Genomic DNA, 22,973 nt, shown 5'->3' on the forward strand with positions numbered 1-22,973 from the left:
CCCTTAGGATTGCACAAAGCAGGCTTGGGGAACAACTGCTGGGCGGAAATGCGCATTTGTGGAGAGGAAGGCAAAGCATTCCCTCTCAGGATTGCGCAATGCTGTTTAGTGAGGCAGAGTCCAGGCCAAGGTTGACCATTCTTGCCGACGGGCAACTGAACGCAAATGTGAACGCGAATGCATGATGATACTGAGTGTAAGCATAAGTGAATGACAGATTCAGAAATGGAACAGCATGCATGTGGGTGAGGCGCGTCACCAAATCGGCGACCATTTGCGAAAAACAATTTCATGCATGCGACAGCTAGGAGATGTTGATGAAAAATGAAACGGTGTTAAGACAAGCTAATATACATGTAAACGACAACAAGCGTTCAAAGAAATCAAGCAAACAGTACTCATACAAGCGAAAACACAAAAAGCGACAGAAATGCAACACAAGGCATGGGAAGTGGGCTTACCCCAAAATAACTGAGCTGAATGTGCTGACTACTCCTAGATGCGATGTGGGATGTCAGAGCTAGAAGGTTGATGTGAGGAATGAGCTCTGCAGCATCTGGTTGATGATTTTCGATAACATCGAGGTTGTGACGCACATGCTGCAAATCTAGGGAAAGCAACAATTGGTGGGAGGTTTCTGAAATAATCCTTGCATGTAACCTCCACTTGCTAAACATAGATCCCTGAAACAAGGGATGCCTTTGCATGCTGCCTTGGGAGAAGCAACCCATGCATGCAAGTCTGTTTTGCTCAGTCCCGGAGGGAACTAGTCAACTCAGCTGCACATGCAAAAGGTTGTTCAACTGCTTGAAGGAAATGCACATTTCTGGCTGGGAGCTGGACTAACTGCCTAGGAGATTTGGGCAATTTCTGGGCAGAGCAGTTGACTGCTGCCCGGATTTGCGCAAATTCTGGGCTGAGCAGCCCTGCTGGGGAGAATTGTGCAATTTCTGCTGGGAGTGTTGGCTGGCAGAATTGCGCAATTCATGAACCTAGTAGGCTGCCATATAGAATTGTGCAATTTTTGGAGGGTAGGTTAGTGGCCCTCCAGAAATGCGCAATTTTCTTGGGGAAGCTGCTCAGCCTGCAGCTGGACCAAGTCTGGGTGGACAGCCTTTGAGGCCAATGCATCAAGCTTTGATCGACAGGCTGCCTTTGTCCATGAAAAACACTGAAGCTTGTGTACTTGATGAAGCAAGACAAGGTGCTGTGAAAGGTTGGTAGGGAGGCTCCAAAACGAGTGTAAGCCAAAATTTTGGATGGTGGTTGTAGCGCTACAACAAGTGCTTCTTCAATTTGCTCTTCTTTGTAGGTGCCTTTATGTAAGGCTCTTCTTCTTGCTATGTAGTCTTCCTTGGTGAATGATAGGTGATATGCCTTCTTTTTCTTGAGTTGATTTTGCTTGATGCTTCAACCTTGTAGATGACTTTCCTTGATGAGTGTTCTTGAGATGCCCTTTCCTTGATGTGTCACCTTAGCTCTAAAACCATGTTGAAGAATCTAGGGGAAATATGTGTAGTGTGATTCTTCGTTACTTGATAATAATTTGTGGAGTCTTTTTACTTTTTCTTGTTAGCTTAATCTTCTTCTTCTTCTTATTAATGCATGTGTGTGTATTTCATCAAACTGCTATCAAAACATAAGTACAAAAACACAAAATGTTGGCTTTCTGCCAGGGCCAAAACCTCTCTTCTCTTGAGAGGAAAACCCTTTCGTGAATTTCTCTTATTGAAGCTTCTATTGATCAATGCCAAACCCTAGACCTGATAAGAAGATCCTCCAAGCAGAAGTCAAGTCCTCTCCTCTTATCTGCACTTTGTTCTCTGGCACATAGGCTTCCTCCTTTTAGCGCTTTGCTCCTCAGCACTTCGTCTTCCTTCTTTGTTTCTTGTCCAGAGATAGACCTTCCTTGAGTGAGCCTTCTAGATGAGGTGTTCCTCTTCTATCCCTTGCTCAAGTAGACTTCTTCTTTGACCAATCGAGATCCTTCTTGAGATATGAGTGTATGACTGTACTGTTGTTCTGCTGCCCTAGTTTCTCGCATGTGTGGGAGGTTCATTAGGATTTGTATGCCCTTCTCTCCTTCGCTTGAGTGTCTTTCTTCTACGCTTGAGTAGGAGGCCTTGTAGGCCTAGATTTAGCCCCAAACGAAGATAGATGGGTGACTATGAATTGCTACTGTCCTAGCCATAGGGACAACCCTCTGTTTCCTTGCACGTGTGACTGCAGTAGGCTTTAGAACAACCCTAGTAACTTCGCTATTCTTCCTTGTTTCTTCGCTTGAGTGGGAGGCCCTTTAGGCCTATGTTCTTAGCCCAATTAATGAAGTTTGTGGGACTGTGATAGAGGGCTGCTATGACAGCAGGGAGACCCTCTCCTTCTTCGCACGTGTGACTGTCTTTTAGCCCTAGAACAGACCTTCAAAACTTCGGTATTTCTTCCTCCACCTTAGCTACACTTGGAGACCCCTTCCCTTGACTTTTCCGTACCCTTTACTTGTCCTCTTTCTCGCTGATTTTAGAGATGATGTTCTTCTCTTTTGAGGAGGTCGAATGGCTCTTTATATAGGAGTCTGTCTCCTTCTTTTAGGCCGACTAGAGGCCGACATGAAGACTTGAGGCCGACTTGCTTGGCAAAATTCAGATTGCTTCTTTTTGATGGTGCCATTGCTTGGAGGAGGCTTATGATTTTGCTTGGAGGTCTTCTTATGACCCTAATACATATTATTGCATGGTGTAACAATCCCTTAAGGTCTTTAACTTCTTCTTTTGACTATTTGACTCCCTTATAGCACTTTAACTAATGTTAGACCTATTTCAATGAGCAAGAAACTCATTGACATATATTATAAAAAAATATTTCTTTTCTTGAATAAGTACAAATATCAAAAGTACATTTATGAAGACCGAACCTAGTTACATTTCCTTCAACAACATTGACCCTTAAGTTCAATGAAGAACAAGGGCTTCGATCTTCCAATGGAGTTGCCAATAATGGTATGTCAATATCTCGTATGGGGAACAAAACATACGTCTCGTTTCCCCGACAACGGCGCCAAAATGTTACCGCTCAAACTAGCAGGGGTCCTAGGAGGGGATCTTAAAAGGGCAACAGTTAGGTCAAGGGTAATAATGAAGCAATATCCCAATGTCACCTCAACTAAGGCTCCCTGCTCTTTATGAACTTTCACTGACGGGAGGAGACCCGGTATAATAAGGATCACGATAATCAGTGTATGAGTGATAGGATGAAAGGTGATCCTAACAGCCTATTCACAAGAGAGGCTCAAATATATGGCTTACTTGCTTAAGAAGCAAGGTGATAGGCTCTCTAGGAAGGGCTAATAGGGCACTCTAGCCTAGGTTTAGAGGATATGCCTTAACAAGGGGCTTCCTAAACTTAAGGATCCTTATGGAGAAATGGCTTAGATTTAATCCTTATAGAATATGAGTTGCAAAGTTTTGGGACTACAAAGAAGCCAAGTGTACCCAAACTAGGTCAAGGATTTGGTGTTGATCACTCAAAGAGGGGCTTGACTTAATTGGGGAGGAGAATAGGATCAAAGGACTAATTTTCTTTTGAGATTTGAATGCAATGATCCAAATGAGGACACTAACCCAAATCAACCTAGGGAGAGAAATGATCCTCGAGCTAGGGCTTGTGATATCTCGGGATTCCACAATAGGAATTGCTTGAAATTTGAAGGACCCCTTGAGGAGACCCTAGCGCAGTTGTGGACCGATTTTCTAGGTGTTTGGATGGCCACAAAAGATTTCGCTTGATGCCCTAGGTGACCTTCTAGGGTTATGCCTAGAAATTGGAAAAGTGAGGAAAAGAGAGGTAAATTTGACGACCAAAGGGATATGAGGATCAGTTCCTTATTGCTTGGGCTTAATGGTGTCAAGATACACATAGATCATGAAATTTCGTAAGCTAAGGAGCCCTAATTGACCTTTGGTAGCCTCTCCAAGGGAAACAACTAGGTCAATAGAGATTTATACTTCAAATTCGTGAAGGAAACAATTTTTCGAGGTCCTTAAGATAGGAGGTGCCTTTAGGAACATTCACCCAATCTCTTAAAGGCCAACGCATGCATTTAATTACTTTTTCAAGGTGCCAGTAGAATTTCACATTACATTTAACCGAAGATAACAATGTACATGCAGCTAACCAGTGAAATAACGAGAATAACATCAAAATTTCGACTTACACGAGAGAGAGTATATCCATTTATCACATTCACTTTAGAGAAGTTCCAAAGACAATAGCGAAATCCAAACATCATAGTGCATCAAGAAAACCTCCAAAAATTCATCCTAGCAAAAAGTGCGAAAATCTTCTAAGAGATACTAATCCAATCCAAGTGATGATGAGAGAAATGAATCACCTCTCATCTATTTATACACTTCCTAATGAATTTGAATTAGCTAATTAGGCCTAATTTAGCCCCTAAAATAAAATAATGTGCATAATAACAAACTTTATGTGACAAGCCCACCAAATAGCTAAATAATGTAAAATTGAGCCTTTCAAGAGGGTTGAATGATCAACAAAGTGAATCGTTGGGCCTTTGAGGAGGCCTGATAAAATCCAGGGGGTGCCATGATGAAGAAAAGGACTCCAAACATAGTGGACAAGGGGTTGGCCCCTTCTTATCCAATCAAGAACCTATGGTGCTCCCAAGTGGGTGTGGGGGCACAAGGACAACCTCATGGGTATCCAAATGGATCAAATATGCTTGTAAATCATCTGTAAGGTCTTAAGTGATGACATAAACCACATCCTGGAACATCTGCCAAGTGTATGGTGCAACTGTGGAGTCGACTGGGCATGGTGGACCAGGTGCATCATTCTCATCCAAAAGGTGGAACACGAGAAATCAATGAACACTGTTGGGGATGGAGACCCATGGCTCTCAATTCTCACCCTACAAGTGCCAATGTGGCCCTTTGGAGAGTTAGGGCACTGCTAGTGAGACAAAGCCCTAAATGAAGACCCATGTGCAATCTTGCATAAGATACAATGCATTCCGTTGCCCTCCAATACAACAAATCATTATAATAATCAAGTAATAATGCTTACAAGTTATGGGATCAATGGGTGTTAAAATTGTCAACCAGGGCAAAACTTCATGTGGGTCATCTTATTCATGGCTAATAATATTTTTATTAGATTCCTCTCGTCGAGAGGTGTAGGATTGATATAAAGATCATCCAATTCCGATAAGTATTCATGGAGATATGAATTTATTTTGATTATGGAATTATTATCAAGCCGACCTACAACTCATGTAGGCTCAGAAGCCCAACAGTCGCATCTATTCACCCACCAACGTTGTGTATAAATATAAGAGGATTTTTCCTCATTTAGACTCACTCATCTCATCACATCTCTCTCTCTCTCTACTGCGCAGATATGAGTCTCTTCTCTACTGCGCTGAAATGGGTCTCTCTCTCTCTCACACATGTGAAGCCGGAAGCTGTCGAATTTGAAGCTGCAACTGTAGAAGTAAAGATTGACTTGCGTGGCCTAGAAGATCTCCTCTTTGGAACTGCGCTGTAGGTTCATCTGAACCTCCTTTGAAAGCCGCAACTTTTGGTGGTGGAATGAAGTCAATCCGACGAATGGTTTGCAAGATATCGACTGCCCTAGTTTGAAGCCGAAAACTGCTGAAACTGAAGCTGCAACTGCAGAAGTAAAGATTGACTTGCGTGGCCTAGAAGATCTCCTCTTTGGAACTGCGCTGTAGGTTCACCTGAACCTCCTTTGAAAGCCACAACTTTTGGTGGTGGAATGAAGTCAATCCGACGAACGGTTTGCAAGATATCGACTACCCTAGTTTGAAGCCGGAAACTGCTGAAACTGAAGCTGCAATTGCCGAAGTAAAGATTGACTTGCGTGGCCTAGAAGATCTCCTCATCTGAACTACGCTGTAGGTTCATTTGAACCTCCTCTGGAAGCCGAAACTTTTGGTGGTGGAATGAAGTCAATCCGACGGTCGGTTTGTGAGATATCGTCTGCCCTAGTTTGATAATGAAGCCGCTAATACTGATGCTGCTGATCTAGGGTTTGCTACTGCTGATATGAATCAGATTTATTGTACTATTTCTCTCTGCTGAATTATTGAAGATGAAAGAAGATTTGATCAAAGGGTTTCCCCCTATGTTGCAGGAAACGTGGGGTAGGAGGGCGTTTCCGTACGGAAACGAGTACGAAACGCTGAAACGCGTTTGGTACGGCCCTGAAACGTGTTTCAGGCCGTACTGCCACGTTTCACGAAACTGAAACGTGGCTAGTACAGCTTGAAACGCGTTTCAGGGCCGTACGACCCACGTTTCAGCATTTACTTGTGTTTTTATTTTTTATTTTATTTGTTTTGTAATCTATTCTTACGTTAGCCTAGTGACTTCTAGTTGCTTACAGATGCCTGTTTAAAGTTATAAAGGTGAACTTTTGCCCTAATGTTGATATGCAGTTCATGGTAAAAGTGATATTCTCCTTTATTTTTCATTTTCATCCTTTTACTTAAATTTTTAACATTACCATGAAATGACTCAGGATGTTTGAGAGTGGTTTCGCCCTCATTGGATTTCATATGGAGAAAGTAGAATTTTAGATCTCACTCAAAATCCAGCAGACTTATCTGTTTTTCAGGATTTCAGGATTGGGGGGATTGCAATGTTTCCATTGGATTTTATCATGTAATAGGGTATGGAACTTGTATTTAATCGAGAGAACAAAGCCCTCTATGCAGGGGAGACTCCCAATAATCAAGAGAATGTAGGGTACTATGGTATGAAACTTGTATTTAATCAAGAGCACTAAGGTCATTCGACTATGTAGGAGGAGACCCCCAATCAATCACGAGACAAAAAATTAGAAATTTCTCATGGTTGATTTTGGATATTTCTATTTTCATTATGTGATTATTCATGAGTAAATGTGATGTAAATTTAGATACTTATAGTTTATGCATTGACAATTGACAATTTTATCATAATGTAATAAATTAGAACGTACCATATATGATTTATGATTGCACATATTTCTTAAATGTCCTAATCTATATATATATATATATATATATATATTCGCGTTTCCCCGTTTCCAAAATTTGGGGAGGTCGCGTTTCGTATCGCTTCCCGTTTCGGAAACTCGTACTCGTTTCCCCGTTTCGTGCAACCTTGGTTTCCCCACACATTGTGGGGTTTGTCCCTGGCTAGCCGCCAAATCTTGTGTCTCTTGTCTTGGCTTGTTTTCTGTCGATTGTTTAATGTTCTATCTGCACTTTACTTTATGTACATGTGATTGCTAATTGGTGGAATATAATAAGAAAAAGAAGTAAACTGTTATAAGCATAGAAAATACCATAACTTAACATGGTATCGGAGCTGAGGTGAAGACAAAGCCCGAGCAAGAGCAAGAGCAATCATTGAAGAGAAGATTGGCAAGGCTATCCTAAAAGAACTATGGGGTCCTCAACACTCTTTCCTGCCGAAGACAAGCTCCGTGAGAAAGCTGACTATCACGGATAGAAGATGTCTATCAATCTAACCCTTGAAGATCAAGGAGTGCTAGACCATGTAAGAGGCAATATTGTTGAGCCTTCATCAAATGCATCTGCTGATGCCTGGAACAAATGGAAAAATGGAGAAGTCAAAACAAAGAAGATCATCCAGGACTCTATCGACAAGCGCTTGGTGGCCGACATCTCTGATCTAGACACCTCCAAGGAAATCTACGACAGACTGGTGAGTTTATTTAAAGTTAATGATGCAAATCAAGTTTTGTTTCTTAGAAATAAGCTGAGGGAAATCAATAAGGGTAAAGATGAAAGTATGCAAGCATACTTCTTAAGAATCACCGAGATCAAGAACGATCTCCTATCTATTGGGGAAACTATTACTGACAGAGAAATGGCACTCACAACTCTTGAAGGATTACCATCTGAATGGTATGTGTTCAGGACTACTCTTCTGAACTACAATGTAATTCCTGGTTTCGAGGAATTAATGGCTAGATGCATTCAAGAAGAAACAAGGGAAGAAGTGTAAGAAATGCCCATGCCTAAAGGTCCTCCTGCTGCCTTTTCTTTTCATGCAAAGAAAAGAAATAATTCCGGGACTAAATCAAAAGGAAAGGCTGGACCTAAGGCTAGAAGAAAATGACGATGTTACATTTGCGATAAAGCAAGTCACTATGCAAGGGAGTGCCCTGATAGAAAGGACTCACTCTAGGACGATGATCAAAATCCCTTCGATGGCAATCAAAAGAATGACAAATTCAACAGCAAAGGTAAGAGGAGAGCTGGGAATCAAGGAAGAGGACAAGCATTCAAGAAGGCCAGAAATTCCAGGATGTATTAAATGCACCTGACCTCAAAAAGAACCTAGTGTCCATCTCGGGAACGGAAGACAAAGGCTATAAGGTAACCTTCAGCGATGGCAAGGTATGTATATGGAAAAATAATGTTAAAGATGCCTTTACTCTTGGGTTTAGTGATTCATTATATCAGGTCGATGGAAGTCTGCTAGGTGTCATGTCTTATGACACATCTCTTCAGTCCGAACTTTGGCATTAGAGGTTTCCCCCCCTTCATTATAAAGCTATGCTCAGTGTAAGACAAATGGTGATAGGGATGCCCGAATTCTGAATAGAGAATGAAGGTGTATGTCCAGGATGTGCTGAAGGAAAGCTCAAAAGGGAACCATTCCCCTCAAGCCAAAGCAAGACCTCTGATATATTACAATTGGTTCACTCAGGCATACCTGAGGTTGGCATTAAGAGGGAGACTACTACACCACATACTCTTGAGCAGAATGGTGTGGCAAGAAGGAGGAACCGCACGATGATGGAAGCTGTCTGGGCCATGCTACATGATCAAAGACTTTTGATGTTTCTATGGGCTGAAACTACAATCACCGTCGTATATGTACAAAATTGATGCCCTCATCAAGCATTGGGTTCCTAGACTCCTGGAAAAAAAATTCACCGGTAAGAAACCTTATGTTTCTCATTTTAAAATTTTTGGAAGCCCTGTATACTTTCATGTGCCGAAAGAGAAAAGAAATAAATTGGGAGCATCTGGAAAGAAGGGAATTTTCGTGGGCTATGGTGAAAATACTAAAGGCTATAGAATCTATGTAGCCGGTCAAAGGGAAGTCATAATTAGTCATGATGTCACCTTTGACGAAGATATGGCTCTCAGCAAGGTGATCAATCTTCCGACTTTGAGGAGCTCTCAAGAAGCCAACACCAGGGAACCGAAAGAAAAGGATGATGAATCAATGCCTGATGTAGAAGAACCGATGGATCCGATTGATCCTCCTCCATATGAGCCTTCCTCTTCTAGGAAGAGGCCTTCATGGCTTAAGGGGTTACTTGATGATGCTGAAGGACATGCTGCACCTCGAGGAACCTTTCGTGAAAGTAAGAAACCTAATAGGTATCAAGGATATCTGACCATCATGAGCACGATCATACAAAATGAGCCTTCGTCATTCTCAGATGCCGTCAAGCATCAAGTATGGAAGGATGCTATGACCGAAGAATATGAGTCTATCATAAAGAATGATGTTTGGGAAGTAGTTCTCAGACCCCAGGACAAGACTGTTGTTACTTCCAAATGGCTTTACAAGATAAAGCATGTAGCAGATGGAAGCACGGAAAAGTATAAGGCTCGTTTTGTTGCTCGAGGTTTCTCCCAAAAGGGAGGTATAGACTATGATGAGATATTTGCACCTGTTGCCAGATATACGACCATCCGCTCGATCATAGCCCTTGTCGCTTCACAAGGATGGAACCTACATCAGATGGATGTCAAGACTGCATTCTTGCATGGCTCGATCAAAGAAGAGGTCTACGTGGAGCAACCCGAAGGATTTGAGATTTATGATCGAAAATCTCATGTATGTAGGTTGAAGAAAGCTCTCTATGGGCTGAAGCAAGCACCCCGAGCATGGTATGAGAGGATCGATAGCTACTTGATGAAGTTGGGATTCACTAGGAGTGAAGCTGATCCTAACCTTTACTTTAAGGTTGAAGATGACAAGCCTCTCATACTGGTATTGTATGTGGATGACCTCTTTCTAACAAGTGCAAACCCTCTCATTCACAAATGTTAGAGGGAGATGGCTTTTGAATTTGAAGTGAAGGACCAAGGACTTGAAGTGTGGTAAAAGCCAAGGGAAATTTTCCTATCTCAAGGAAAATATGTGGTAAATATATTGGAAAGATTCGGTATGATGGACTGCAAGCCTGTGACTACCTCGAGGATCTTAACTTTTAGAAGTTATATGGTAGTGATGTCGGACCAGATTTGGGAAATGCCTCTGAGTTTCATAAACTCATTCACATTGATGTTCTTGGTGAACCTCCGTCCGAACATATTTTTTGCAGTTAGCATTGTGAGCTCATATTTGGTTGAGCCTCATTGGATTGATGCCAGGAATCTTCTGAGATGTCTTCAGGACACAATCTCTCATGGATTAAGATACACTGCCGTAGATGTGAGACTAATTGGATATACTGATGTTGATTGGGCAGGTAGTGTGGTGGACCGTAAGAGCACTTCCGGGTGCTGTTTCACCTTGGGATCTGCTTCGATATCCTGGATGAGCAGGAAGCAGAAGTCGGTGGCTTTGAGCACCGCCGAAGCAGGATATATTGTTGGTAGCATAACCTCGTGTGAGGTAGTCTGGTTGCGAAAGCTCTTCAGTGAGCCGTTTGGATTTACATTGGATACCACTGTGATTCTCTATAACAACCAGAGGTGGGATTCGATTATTGAGGAATCCCGTATTCGTCGATTGCTCCAGCAGATAGACATCATCTTGGATATGGTAAGTTGATGAGCAAGGAGGCTCCATCGCATTAAGATGATGTACAGGTTGATACACCTTGTCAAAGCCCTGAGGAAAGATCTAATCTGTGATTTTCCCAAACGACTTGGAGTCGGTAAGAAACCCTTGTACAAGGGTCCTGCATGTTACATACATTGAGCTCTGGGAGCTCTGAGGGCTTGCGGTTATTACTGGAGCAACATACGACCACAGGGTGACTCACCCTCCCCTGGTGGTGCACACTAGAACAAGATGATTCGCTCTCTTATGGGACAAGATGATTCGCTCTCTTGTGGAACAGGATGATTCGCTCTCCTGTGTAGTAGGATGATTAGTTCTCTTGTGAGGCCTGGATTGATGTGTTCTCCATGGCGATTGTAGCAGGATTGATGTGTTCTCCTGTGAGGCCTGGATTGATGTGTTCTCCATGGCGATTGTAGCAGGATTGATGTGTTCTCCTGTGAGGCCTGGATTGATGTGTTCTCCATGGCGATTGTAGTAGGATTGATGTGTTCTCCATGGCGATTGTAGCAGGATTGATGTGTTCTCCTGTGAGGCCTGGATTGATGTGTTCTCCATGGCGATTGTAGCAGGATTGATGTGTTCTCCTGTGAGGCTTGGATTGATGTGTTCTCCATGGCGGCCTGGATTGATGTGTTCTCCATGGCAATTGTAGCAGGATTGATGTGTTCTCCTCTGAGGACAGGATTGATTAGTTCTCCTGTCGAGGCATCCTACCCATGCAGTCTGGGACTCATGGGAAGTATCTCTCATCTGATCAATGAGTAGGGAAATGAAGTTAGGGACCATAGTAGTACCGATGGACGCATCGTTGTAACTACCGTACTCCCTATGCTAGGATGACCTCCATTGATCTGGGATCAATGATACTGGTCTGAGACCAGTGGTAAGAGTTGTACCATACTATGACGCTGACTTCGGGTCGGTTGAGACTGGTCTGGGATCAGTGGTACATACTCTGAGACTGACTTTGAGTCAGTGGAGGATGATATTGGTCTGGGACCATTGGAGTTGTACTCACTATGACGCTGACTTTGGGTTGGTTGAGACTGGTCTGGGACCAGTGGTACATACTCTGAGACTGACTTTGAGTCAGTATGATACATCCTCGATCATTTCTTCTTCTTCATAATTCGGACAAAAGCAGAGTAGAACAGAACAATGCAAGAGCAGAGCAGAACAGAACAAAACAGTACAGATCAGTGTAGGGCAGAACAAGACAAAGCAGAACAGGAAAAATAGAGCAGAGCAGGGCAAGGGTCAGACTGTACAAGGTAGTGCATTTGATGGATGAATAGTAACGACCGATAGACAGATTGCAGATGAAGTTCTCCATGGTTGAGAGGGAGTGTTAAAATTGGCAACCAGGGCAAAACTTCATGTGGGCCATCTTATTCATGGCTAATAATATTTTTATTAGATTCCTCTCATCGAGAGGTGTAGGATTGATATAAAGATCATCCAATTCCGATAAGTATTCATGGAGATATGAATTTATTTTGATTATGGAATTATTATCAAGCCAACCTACAACTCATGTAGGCTTAGAAGCCCAACAGTCGCATCTATTCACCCACCAACGTTGTGTATAAATATAAGAGGACTTTTCCTCATTTAGACTCACTCATCTCATCACATCTCTCTCTCTCTACTGCGCAGATATGAGTCTCTTCTCTACTGCGCTGAAATGGGTCTCTCTCTCTCACACATGTGAAGCCGGAAGCTGTTGAATTTGAAGCTGCAATTGTAGAAGTAAAGATTGACTTGCGTGGCCTAGAAGATCTCCTCTTTGGAACTGCGCTGTAGGTTCATCTGAACCTCCTTTGAAAGCCGCAACTTTTGGTGGTGGAATGAAGTCAATCCGACGAACGGTTTGCAAGATATTGACTGCCCTAGTTTGAAGCCGGAAACTGCTGAAACTAAAGCTGCAACTGCAGAAGTAAAGATTGACTTGCATGGCCTAGAAGATCTCCTCATCTGAGCTGCGCTGTAGGTTCATCTGAACCTCCTCTGGAAGCTGAAACTTTTGGTGGTGGAATGAAGTCAATCCGACGGTCGATTTGTGAGATATCGTTTGCTCTAGTTTGATAATGAAGCCGCTAATACTGATGCTGCTGATCTAGGGTTTGCTACTGCTGATATGAATCAGATTTATTGTACTATTTCTCTCTGATGAATTATTGAAGATAAAAGAAGATTTGATCAAAGGGTTTCCCCACACATTGTGGAGTTTGTCCCTGGCTAGCCGCAACATCTTGTGTCTCTTGTCTTGGCTTGTTTTCTGTCGATCGTTTAATGTTCTATCTGCACTTTACTTTATGTACATGTGATTGCTAATTGGTGTGATTGCTAATCGGTGGAATATACCATATTCTGTTGCCCTCCAATACAACAAATCATTATAATAATCAAGTAATAATGCTTACAAGTTATGGGATCAATGGGGCACTTCATGGTGGCATGCCCTTCCATAGTGGGATTTGGCATGTACAAGTGTCTGCAAGCCAATAGGGGGTTGACCAAGGACCCTATTAGGTGGTTTCAACTTCTAAAAGGGGTGGCATGTCCATAGTACACCCTTTAAGAGGTAGGTGGCAAATGATTTAATGATGGAATGGAGTGGGGATCAGGGGAATCATCCAGACCACATGTCAAGGTACATTGGGTAGCTATAACAAGGGAAGCCCACACTTGGGTATATGAGTGTAGGAGGGAGCAAATCGTGGTACATGAGTTACCCCGACCTTTGTTTTTCCACCCTTCTTCATATGCCTTTTACCTTTGATTGATTTTTCTTGATAATTGCTTGGGGCTCTAGGGGATGGACAACATGATGTGTAATATGTAGTGTTCCATAGGGGTCGAGCTTCCTAGCTCCCTCGCGCTCGGGGGACATGGGGACGACTGGGGGTCGTTTCCCCATGCTCCCAAAAAGAAGGGTATGCGCAGAAACTTGTAAGGGGGCGTTTCCTCGATTTTTGGGGTCAAATCCTCCAAATGTGATCGTTTCCTAGGGGAAAGGGGTCGTGTGGGGTTGTGAGGGGTCGTTTGCCTAGACAAAAATCACAATTTTTTTTAATGAAACAAAAGAATCCTAATTTTTATGAACCGCGAAGCGTTTAAACTTTATTTTCAATGTTCATTTCACATTGTTTCATCTTTTCATGATATCGCTCTGCTCAGTCGTCCTCTCGCTGAATGCTGCCCGCCATATCCAAGACACATCCTCTCGTTGAAGTTCAAACCACTGCTTGCTGACTTTGATTTAGATGGTGACATGGTTGATCCTGATTATTCATGCATCAACTGGATGCAGAGACTAGCGGGACATTACCTTGAGCAATTATGCTCATTTATGATTTATCATTTGATATGTTCTTATGTTATTAACTTATTTGCTTTTCTGTTTCAGACTTCAATTGGAGACTTCAGTTTATTTTGAATCTTGATATATGATATATTAGACTTGAGTCTTGACTCTATAAACATTTGACTCTTGATCAATGTTGCAGGTAGCGTCCCCCCCCAGTTCCAAGGCCCAAAGCGCGTCCCGTGCGGATGCGTCCAGGAAGCGTCTCCGGAAGTGCACTTCCAAAATTCGGAAGCGCGCTTTTGCCTGTTTTGGACGCTTCTGCCTGTTTTGGACACTTCCGCCTGTTTGGGATGTTTGTTTTGAGTATAAATGCAAATATATATATATATATATATATAGCAGATGCTTCCGCAAACGCTTCGCTTCCTAGATTTTTGGAAAATGACGCTTTCGCGTCCCCGCTTCCAAAAAACGTCCCCGCTTCGTGCAACATTGCTCTTGATGTATCGAACTTGACTTTTATTTCAATATTCAGTATTCATAGTTGGAACTTCAATATGGTTTAAACTTTAAAACTTTAAACATTTATTTTCATTGAACATTGTTAGTAGTTACACTGTACAGTTACAAACTTACATGTATGATGAATGATTATACGATATCATGCCTTTCGTTTTAAATTTGTTTCAGACCTCAGTTATATGATTCATCAATTTATCATTTATCCTTCATGATGTAAGTGTTATATATTATATAATGATAAAGACAATTACATTATAAATATTAAAATTTCAATGTTATATCATATATTTTTATATTTATAAGTTTTTAAGACCTTGACGTCCCCCACGTTTCCTAAAAATTGGTGGGGAGCTTTATATAGGCCGGTCCTGCGTATCCTCGCTCCCTCGCCCCTATGTCCCAGAAACTTGGTGGAACATTGGTAATATGTAGTAGTGGATACCCCCTTTGAGGTGGGGCAATTCATCGCCCACCAGGGGTTGGGACAATCATGGGTTCCTTAATTCACGTGTCGGGTAGTGCGCGTAAGCGGGGTGGGAAATCCCAGTTAGATCTTGATTCATCACCTACAACTTCAAACCAGGCACCAAGTTCGCTTGGAACTTATATAAAAAAAACTTATCATTTGGCAGTTTTTCTTACTCAAAACTTCTTTTTGAAGGGGCCAAGGCTTATAACTTACTGTGCCTTACTCGGACTGGGACTGGGTGTACAAGGCCGACTGTAATCTCTAGGCTAAAGCAAGCAACAATTCAAGGGTGATTCAACCAGCCTCGGTTTCTAGCAGCATCCACGGGTTGGACCAACTATCGAGTTATTTTTTCGTCAAGCCTGGGGAATGGGTGCTATCACAACTTAACACTGGGGAAGCATAACCCCTCGTCCTTCCCTGACCCATTGAATACAAAGTTATCCCTCGCTCACCTGATTCCCGTTTCATTCGGGACCTATCAGACTCATCCATCCAACGATCCAAAGCTAATGATGCATTCCATAAAGAATGTGATTGTCCCATTAATATGATATTTTAGAATTGATTCTGCCATTGATTGACTAAGCCCCAGCCAACGACCTAATTCATCCCCCCAAGCTAGGCGGCCAGCTAGGCCAGCTAGTTAGCAAGCATTCTTAAGCCCACCACCTGCCCTTCTATTTTCACCCACCTTCCACCTTGGGGTTTTTCCCATATAAGAAGTCACAGATTAGATTTCCTCTAATTTCATATCTTCGAGCATATCGATAAGTTTCTGTCTTGTAAGTTTTCTTTTACCCCATAGTCTTTAGATTCGAATTTGGATATGGCTTCTCTTCATTGATTCCTTTTGATGTTCCTTGATCTCTTCTCCCTATGGTTGATCAAATGCCTATACATACAAAGTAGCCGATCTAGTACTGCCCTAAACACTCAGTCTACCTCAATGTCTGGTCAAACCTTCGATGTCCATGCGGTTCAGACCTATAATCTAAAGGGAAATCAACAACCCGAGGGGTAAGAATAAGAACAAGAAGAAAAATGCTAATTCTGGACAGGGTGCTGGTAAAAACAGTGAGACCACTAATAATGATGGGGGCAAAAAGGAGAAAATGAAGGTAAAATTCTCTTGTAAGATTTGCAATGGAGACCATCTGACTCATTTGTGCCCCCTTGACTTAGGCTCACCCTTGGTCTAAAGTGCAAATAAGCTTTGATGACATGACAATTGCCAACCTGCTAGTTCCACTAGTCTTCACATTAGTGTTGGTATTGTTGATTTGGGGTAGCATTGGATGTGCTCTGCCCAAGAAAATTGGTGGAGAGGCTAAAGCATATGAGATCTCCGAGACCCAGAATTCGTTTTGGAAAATTCCATCCGGATGAAGAGTTATTGAAATAATTAATATTTTTTAATGAGTTCCTAAGTCTAAACTTAGGAAAATAAAAATATTAATGGATATTAATAAAGATAAGGATCAAAAGCTTCTAAGAGACGAAGATCAGGTCTATATTAATTTTAGTCGTTGATTAGGGACTTAAACTCGGTTGTTGATTCATCAATAGGAAAAGTATAACAGAAGGCTTGAGGTTCAGTTGGAGATACACTGAGGGAGAGCAGTCAGTTTGATTTCTAGAGCAGGGCTTGTTGAGAAATTCGAACTAGAAGAGTGGGTTGCAGCAAGAGGTAGCGAGTACGTAACAAAGAGGCAGGGACAATGCTGGAGGACTAGCGCAGAGATCAGAGGTAGACGCAGAGCCACTTAGGAAGACGCAAAGGTAGCAAGACTGCACAGTCACTGGAGGAACTGCGCGGGTGACGCAAATAGGCAAAGGGCTGACGTAGTGAGGCAGAGTGCTGACAGAGAGGGTCTGGGAGCTGCGTAGAGGCTAGTTGGACTGACGCTAAGCTTAGGGGAGGCGCTGCAGAATTTATCTATGTTGGGTAAGCCAGTTTGGCACCCAGTGTACTCAAAAAATGTTGGAATTTCTAAGTTTAACCCATTAGAAATTCTTCCTATACTATCTGGTTTACTTCTTCCTACTTGTTTAATTACTTAGCAAGTTATTTACCATGTAAATACTAAAAATAAACACAAGTACAATATCAACATCTACAGATCATCATCTAAAAGAAAACAAGCACATAGGTGACACTGTTATTTTTTGACCAATGTCCCCAGAAAAACCTAATGCGGGAAAACTGTTGCAGTTATTTAGAGGGTTTTATTATTATGCAGTTTTCAAAATACAACTATGGTGCCAGAAATGGCTCAGCCAACAGAGAATGCCCTCGGTAGTAGTACCTCTCCTCGGAGACAGATATTCCGGCTGATTAATCACTGGATGAATGATCCCATAGCAACAATTGCAACTTCCACTGCATTGCGTCAATCTGTAGGGACTGCATCACCCTTCCCGGATCACCAGCACCCATTCTGCCTGACGAAAATCCTCCCAGTGCTGCGTCTTGGCCCTGCGTCAGCTCTGCTAGCCTTTGCGCAGCTACTGAAGCTTCTGCGTCAGCCCTTAGACCCTCCGCGTCACCCATGCTGGCCTGTTCTGGCTCTGCCTAGCTCCTAGCTGCCTTTGCGTCAACCTCTCCAGGCTCTGCACTATCTCTTTGGTATTAACTCTGCCTCTCTGCTATGTATTCACTGCCCCTCGCTGCAACTCAGATCACTTGTTCGATTTCTCTCAGCAAACCCCGCTCCATAAAATCGAACTGACTGATCAATCTTGGTGTGTTCTCCAACTGACCCTCAAGTCTCCTCTTATACTTTTCTCGTTGGTCCTTTAATGGCCGAGATTAAATCTCTAATCAATGGCTAAGATTAGATTTGGCTTGATACATGACTTTTGGAACCTTCTAACCCAGTTTTCTATTAATACCCATTAATATTTTATTTTTCCTAAGTTTAGACTTAAGAACTCGATTAAAAATATTAATTATTTTAATATCTCGCAAATCAGTTATAATCTGCCCAAACCATTTCTGGGTCTTGGAGATCTCATGTGCTTTAGCCTCTCCACCAATTTTCATGACTAGAGTACATCCAATGCTACCCCAAATCAACACTCCCTCTTAGCGAGGACTGTGCTCTAGTAATACTCCTTACTGAGCATTACCTTGATCATCCGGCATCGGTCCCTGTGCTAATGCTAGGCCTCCCCGCCCAACATCCTCTGTACTGCTGCATCCTGTACTGCTGCCCATGGCCCTACCACTGCTGCATTTGTACGACAACTGCCTCTGCATTTGTGCTGCTGCTGGTCCATCCTCCTAGCACTGCATCCCCTCTCATCATGCTACATCGTGCTACTGTATACTGCTACTGCACTGCAACTCAGTTACTGAGAAGTAAGTAACTGATCCACCCAACTCTGACATTGCTGTTAGGCTAGAGACACTCCTGATGTTGAAGCTCCCTCTGCCGCTAGCAAGTGCTCCCTCTACTGACCTTTGTGCTGCTGCAACAACTCCTCGCATCTCGCACCATTGCACACCTCTCTGTGCCATCCTGCATTGGTGCAACGTTCCCGTGCCTCTCGCACTGTTGCAGCCTGCTAGCCTCGCGCTGTCCTGAGATTCCTGGACTGTAGCACTCTCTGTCACTCCATCCGCATCCGTCTCTACCGACATTCGCCAGTTCTGCTACTCCTCTTCGAGGCTCCTGTATTAAGGTATAATCCAAGAGGTTGGGTACCTCAAGGATCCTGCTCCTCATCGCCTGTAGTCCTCCTGACTACAGCTCGATGTCTTCCTACTTCTTCTCAAGTGGCACATGAGCACTCATGGCACAATCATCATCCTCCTCGACTTCTTTCTCCGCCCTCCCTGGCGCTGCCTTGGTCTCAGAAGCCTCTCCCATACTCTTCTTCCTAGGACACTGGTTTGCAAAATGACCCAGTTCCCCACAATGGAAGCACTTGACCTTAGAGAAGTCATTCTTCTTTCTCTTCTCATGCTTTCCCGCAGATGCTAGTGCCGCATTCTCTTCTTCCTCCTTGCTTCTTACCCCTTTGCCGCTATTGTCCGCCTTGGTCACCCATCTAATCTCTTCTTGACGAAGAGCCACCCACAGTTCCTCGTAATCTGGAAGGCTTGTCCTACCCAATATGCTTTGGACAAATACCTCCCAATCCTTTGAGACTGTGTTCAATGCGGTCCTCACCATCAATTCCTCATCCGGTGTGGCCCTTATGGAAGTTAGCTGGTCACGGATCTCCTTCAATCGACCGAGGAAGACATCTATCTGCTCTCCCTTTTGCATCTGGTATGACTGCAACTGATTTTCAAGTAACATCTTCCTCTGCACGGAAGTATGCTGGTACAATTTCTTTAGGGCCTCCCACATCTCATTTGTCGTGTCCTTCTCGGTAATATGCGACACCACATGATCCTTGACCCCATCAAGGATGATGCACTTCGCCCTGGCCATTGCCTCCTCGTACTTCTCATTTTCAGCTGGGTCAACTGGGATCGCCATCACTTTCAAGGTGAAGTCCTTGATGCGATATCTGTCTAGAATGGACAAGATCCTGGCCTTCCAGACCAAAAAGTTGGACGCTCTGTCTAGCCTATCCTGATTTCACAACTCATTCACAACCATCTCGCTGCTCTTCTTTCGACTCCTTCGAGTCTCTCTACTTCCCTCCTGGAAGTCCTCTGTTTGACTCCTGCTGAGTCTCTCAACTTCTCGTCTGGAAGTTCTCGGTTCGACTCCCTCTGAGTCTCGATTTCCCTTCTGGAAATCCCTCTGCCAACGTCAAGTTGCCCCACTCCGATCGTTTGTGCAACTGCACCACTGATCCAGATTCCTTGGCTAGAAATCCGCCTCGGCAGCAACTCCCTCTACCTTGGTCTTGCCCTGTTAGGTACTGTTCTGACCACAATACCCCACCAGCTTCACTCCACAATACCCCACCAGCTTCACTCCACAAATTACCCACAACGTCCTATACCCTAGCAACTGAAGGATTGAGCCACTTGGCTTTGTGCAATCCTGACACTGGCAAATCAACTCCCCCAGCCAACTGTGTTAGCCCTTCTGGCCTCTGCGTGAGCCTGATTCTGCCTCCCACAGCCTCTGCGTTGGCCTCTCTCTGGCCCAGACTGATGACGCAGTCCCTCTGCGTCACTCCTTCCTCTGTCGCCTTCTGCACGGATCAACTCTGTCACTCGGGACAACTGAATCTGCTTCTATTGCTCTGCTAGCTGATGCCTTCAGTTATCCTATGATCTGCAACCACGCTCTGATACCATGTTGGAATTTCTAAGTTTAACCCATTAGAAATTCTTCCTGTACTATCTGGTTTATTTCTTCCTACTTGTTTAATTACTTAACAAGTTACTTACCATGTAAATACTAGAAATAAACACAAGTATAGTATCAACATCTACAGATCATCAACTGAAAGAAAACAAGCACATAAGTGACACCGTTATTTTTGGACCAATGTCGCTGGAAAAACCCAATGCGGGAAAACTGGTGCAGCTATTCAGAGGGTTTTATTACTATGCAGTTTTCAGAATACAACTAGGGTGCCAGAATGGCTCACACAACATAGAATGCCCTCGACAGTAGTACCTCTCCTCGGAGACAGATATTCCAGCTGATTAATCACCGGATGAACGATCCCACAACAATAATTGTAGCTTCCATTGCTTTGCGTCACTCTATAGGGATTGCGTCACCCTTCTCGGATCACCAGCACCTAGTCTGCCCCACGAAAATCCTCTCGGTGCTACCTCTTGACACTGCGTCAGCTCTGCTAGCCTCTGCGCAACTATTGAAGCTTCTGCGTCAGCCCTCAGACCCTCTGCGTCACCCACGCTGGCCTCTTCTGGCTCTACGCAGCTCCCAACTGCCTTTGCATAGCACCCAACTGCCTCTGCGTCAACCTCTCCAGGCTCTGCGCTGTCTCTCTGGTACTAACTCTGCCTCTCTGCTATGTATTCATTGCCCCTCGCTGCAACTCAGATCACTTGTTCGATTTCTCTCAGCAAACCCCGCTCCAGAAAATCGAACTGACTGATCAATCTTGGTGTGTTCTCCAACTGACCCTCAAGCCTCCTCTTATACTTTTCTCGTTGGTCCATCAACGACCGAGATTAATTCTCTAATCAAGTGCCAAAATTAGATCTGGCTTGATCCATGACTTTTGGAACCTTTTAACCCAGTTTTATATTAATACCCACTAATATTTTATTTTTCCTAAGTTTAGACTTAGGAACTCGATTAAAAATATTAATTATTTTAATATCTCCTAGACCGGTTAGAATCTGCCCAAACCATTTATGGGTCTTGGAGATCTCATGTGCTTTAGTCTCTCCACCAATTTTCATGGTTAGAGCACATTCGATGCTACCCCAAATCAACAAGAAAAGCTGCTTAATAATAAAATCCTCCTTTGCTGCACCGGTTTTCCCGCATTTGGTTTTTCTGGGGACAATTGTCCAAAAATAACTGTGTTGATGTGTTTGATTCTTGTGCATGTTTTTGTATAATGGTGTGATATTTGCAGCAGAATTTATTTTAATATTTATTGAAGGGATTTCGTAAATAACTTATTGAAGAATATGTAGGTAAAATAAATCAGTTGCTGCAGTGACAGAATTTTCACAAGTACTTTTCATTCTTTGGTGTGATATTGTGTCATAACCTGTTACACAATTCCCAAACACCTATTTTCCTAATGACTCACTTTATTCATCAATGAAATGGATTGAATCATTTATTATTTTTTCTCTAAAGATATAACTTTGTAGAATTCGCTCTTCTTCCTTAGAATTTGAGATGGAGGGTAGTGTTAACCACTAGTGCACATGAGTGGTTGGTCACCCTAAAAGACCTTTTGGAAATGATTCCCTTGGCCTTCAATTGACAGATTTAATAAATGTCAAAATACATGCTTGTTTCCTAATTATGACCATTATATGTAGCAATACTTTACTTATATTATTCTATCTCATCCCTTTAGGTTTGACCTCAATGTTTGGACCTATTGCTAAATACAAGTTATTTTATAGATGGTTCTCATTGTTTAAAAATAAATGATTCACATTGGAAACCCTATCTTAAACATGCATTGAGAAAGAACCTGAGAGCTATAAAGATTAAAGTGCCCGAGGGTGGTCAAGGTGCTAGAAGGTGTGGTTGTGAAGTCTAATCTCATTTTGGGATAGGTTCCTATGTTGACTCCCTAGTGCACACTATGCTTTCTTAGGATGTAGTGGCATCACAATAGCCTAACATTTTGTTTTGAAAACTTCAACTTATTGAACTTAAAATATGCATTAAAAGTTGTAATAAAGATACAAAAGAATTACATGAGAAGGTTGATGTTTTTATTTTAAGCAACGGATATAGCTTGTAAATAGTAAAAATATATGCTTCTGATTTTCCTAATTAATTTCTTACAATTCCTTTTCCAAATCTTTTAAATCTTTCTTTAATGTGTAATTGTTATTTCAAAATATTATATTTAAAGTTTTGCATCTCCTTCACATAATTTAAAGTTTCAATTTTTCGTGTAGGTTGTGCTAATGAATCAAGTTACAACAAAGATGTGTGGTGGTTCATTTCAACTAGTTCCCGCATTAGGTAATGCTGTTGGAAGGGTGTTTGAGAGAAGATCAATGCAAAACTTACTGATGGAATAACATAATTTGATTCCTTTTCATTAAAGCTTTTGTGAGTATTGCTGTTTGTGCCATCATTTCGTTGTTTTGATGAAATGTCAAAATGAGATGACATAAGGGTAGTGAAAGGGATGTGTTAATATTTTATTGCAATCACTA

General features: G+C 42.6%; 1 protein-coding gene across 3 annotated transcripts in view; it reads left to right on the top strand.

Moving 5' to 3' along the window:
• LOC149195059 (DNA repair protein RAD51 homolog 3-like) overlaps positions 1-22,973 on the top strand; it is a 231,006-nt gene that overhangs the window by 158,610 nt on the left and 49,423 nt on the right. For 2 of the 3 annotated variants that reach the window (XM_089408091.1, XM_089408092.1), the window contains exon 8: positions 22,710-22,776. In XM_089408091.1, the coding sequence (XP_089264217.1) occupies positions 22,710-22,776 (67 nt within the window). Of the gene's footprint in view, positions 1-22,709; positions 22,867-22,973 lie in introns of all 3 variants that reach the window. The other variant, XM_089408093.1, reaches the window with a different exon arrangement.

The sequence above is a fragment of the Pinus tabuliformis genome, chromosome 2_2, assembly GCF_031772625.1.
Source record: "Pinus tabuliformis cultivar Carrire ecotype Pingquan chromosome 2_2, CPIR1, whole genome shotgun sequence".
Taxonomy (NCBI): domain Eukaryota; kingdom Viridiplantae; phylum Streptophyta; class Pinopsida; order Pinales; family Pinaceae; genus Pinus; species Pinus tabuliformis.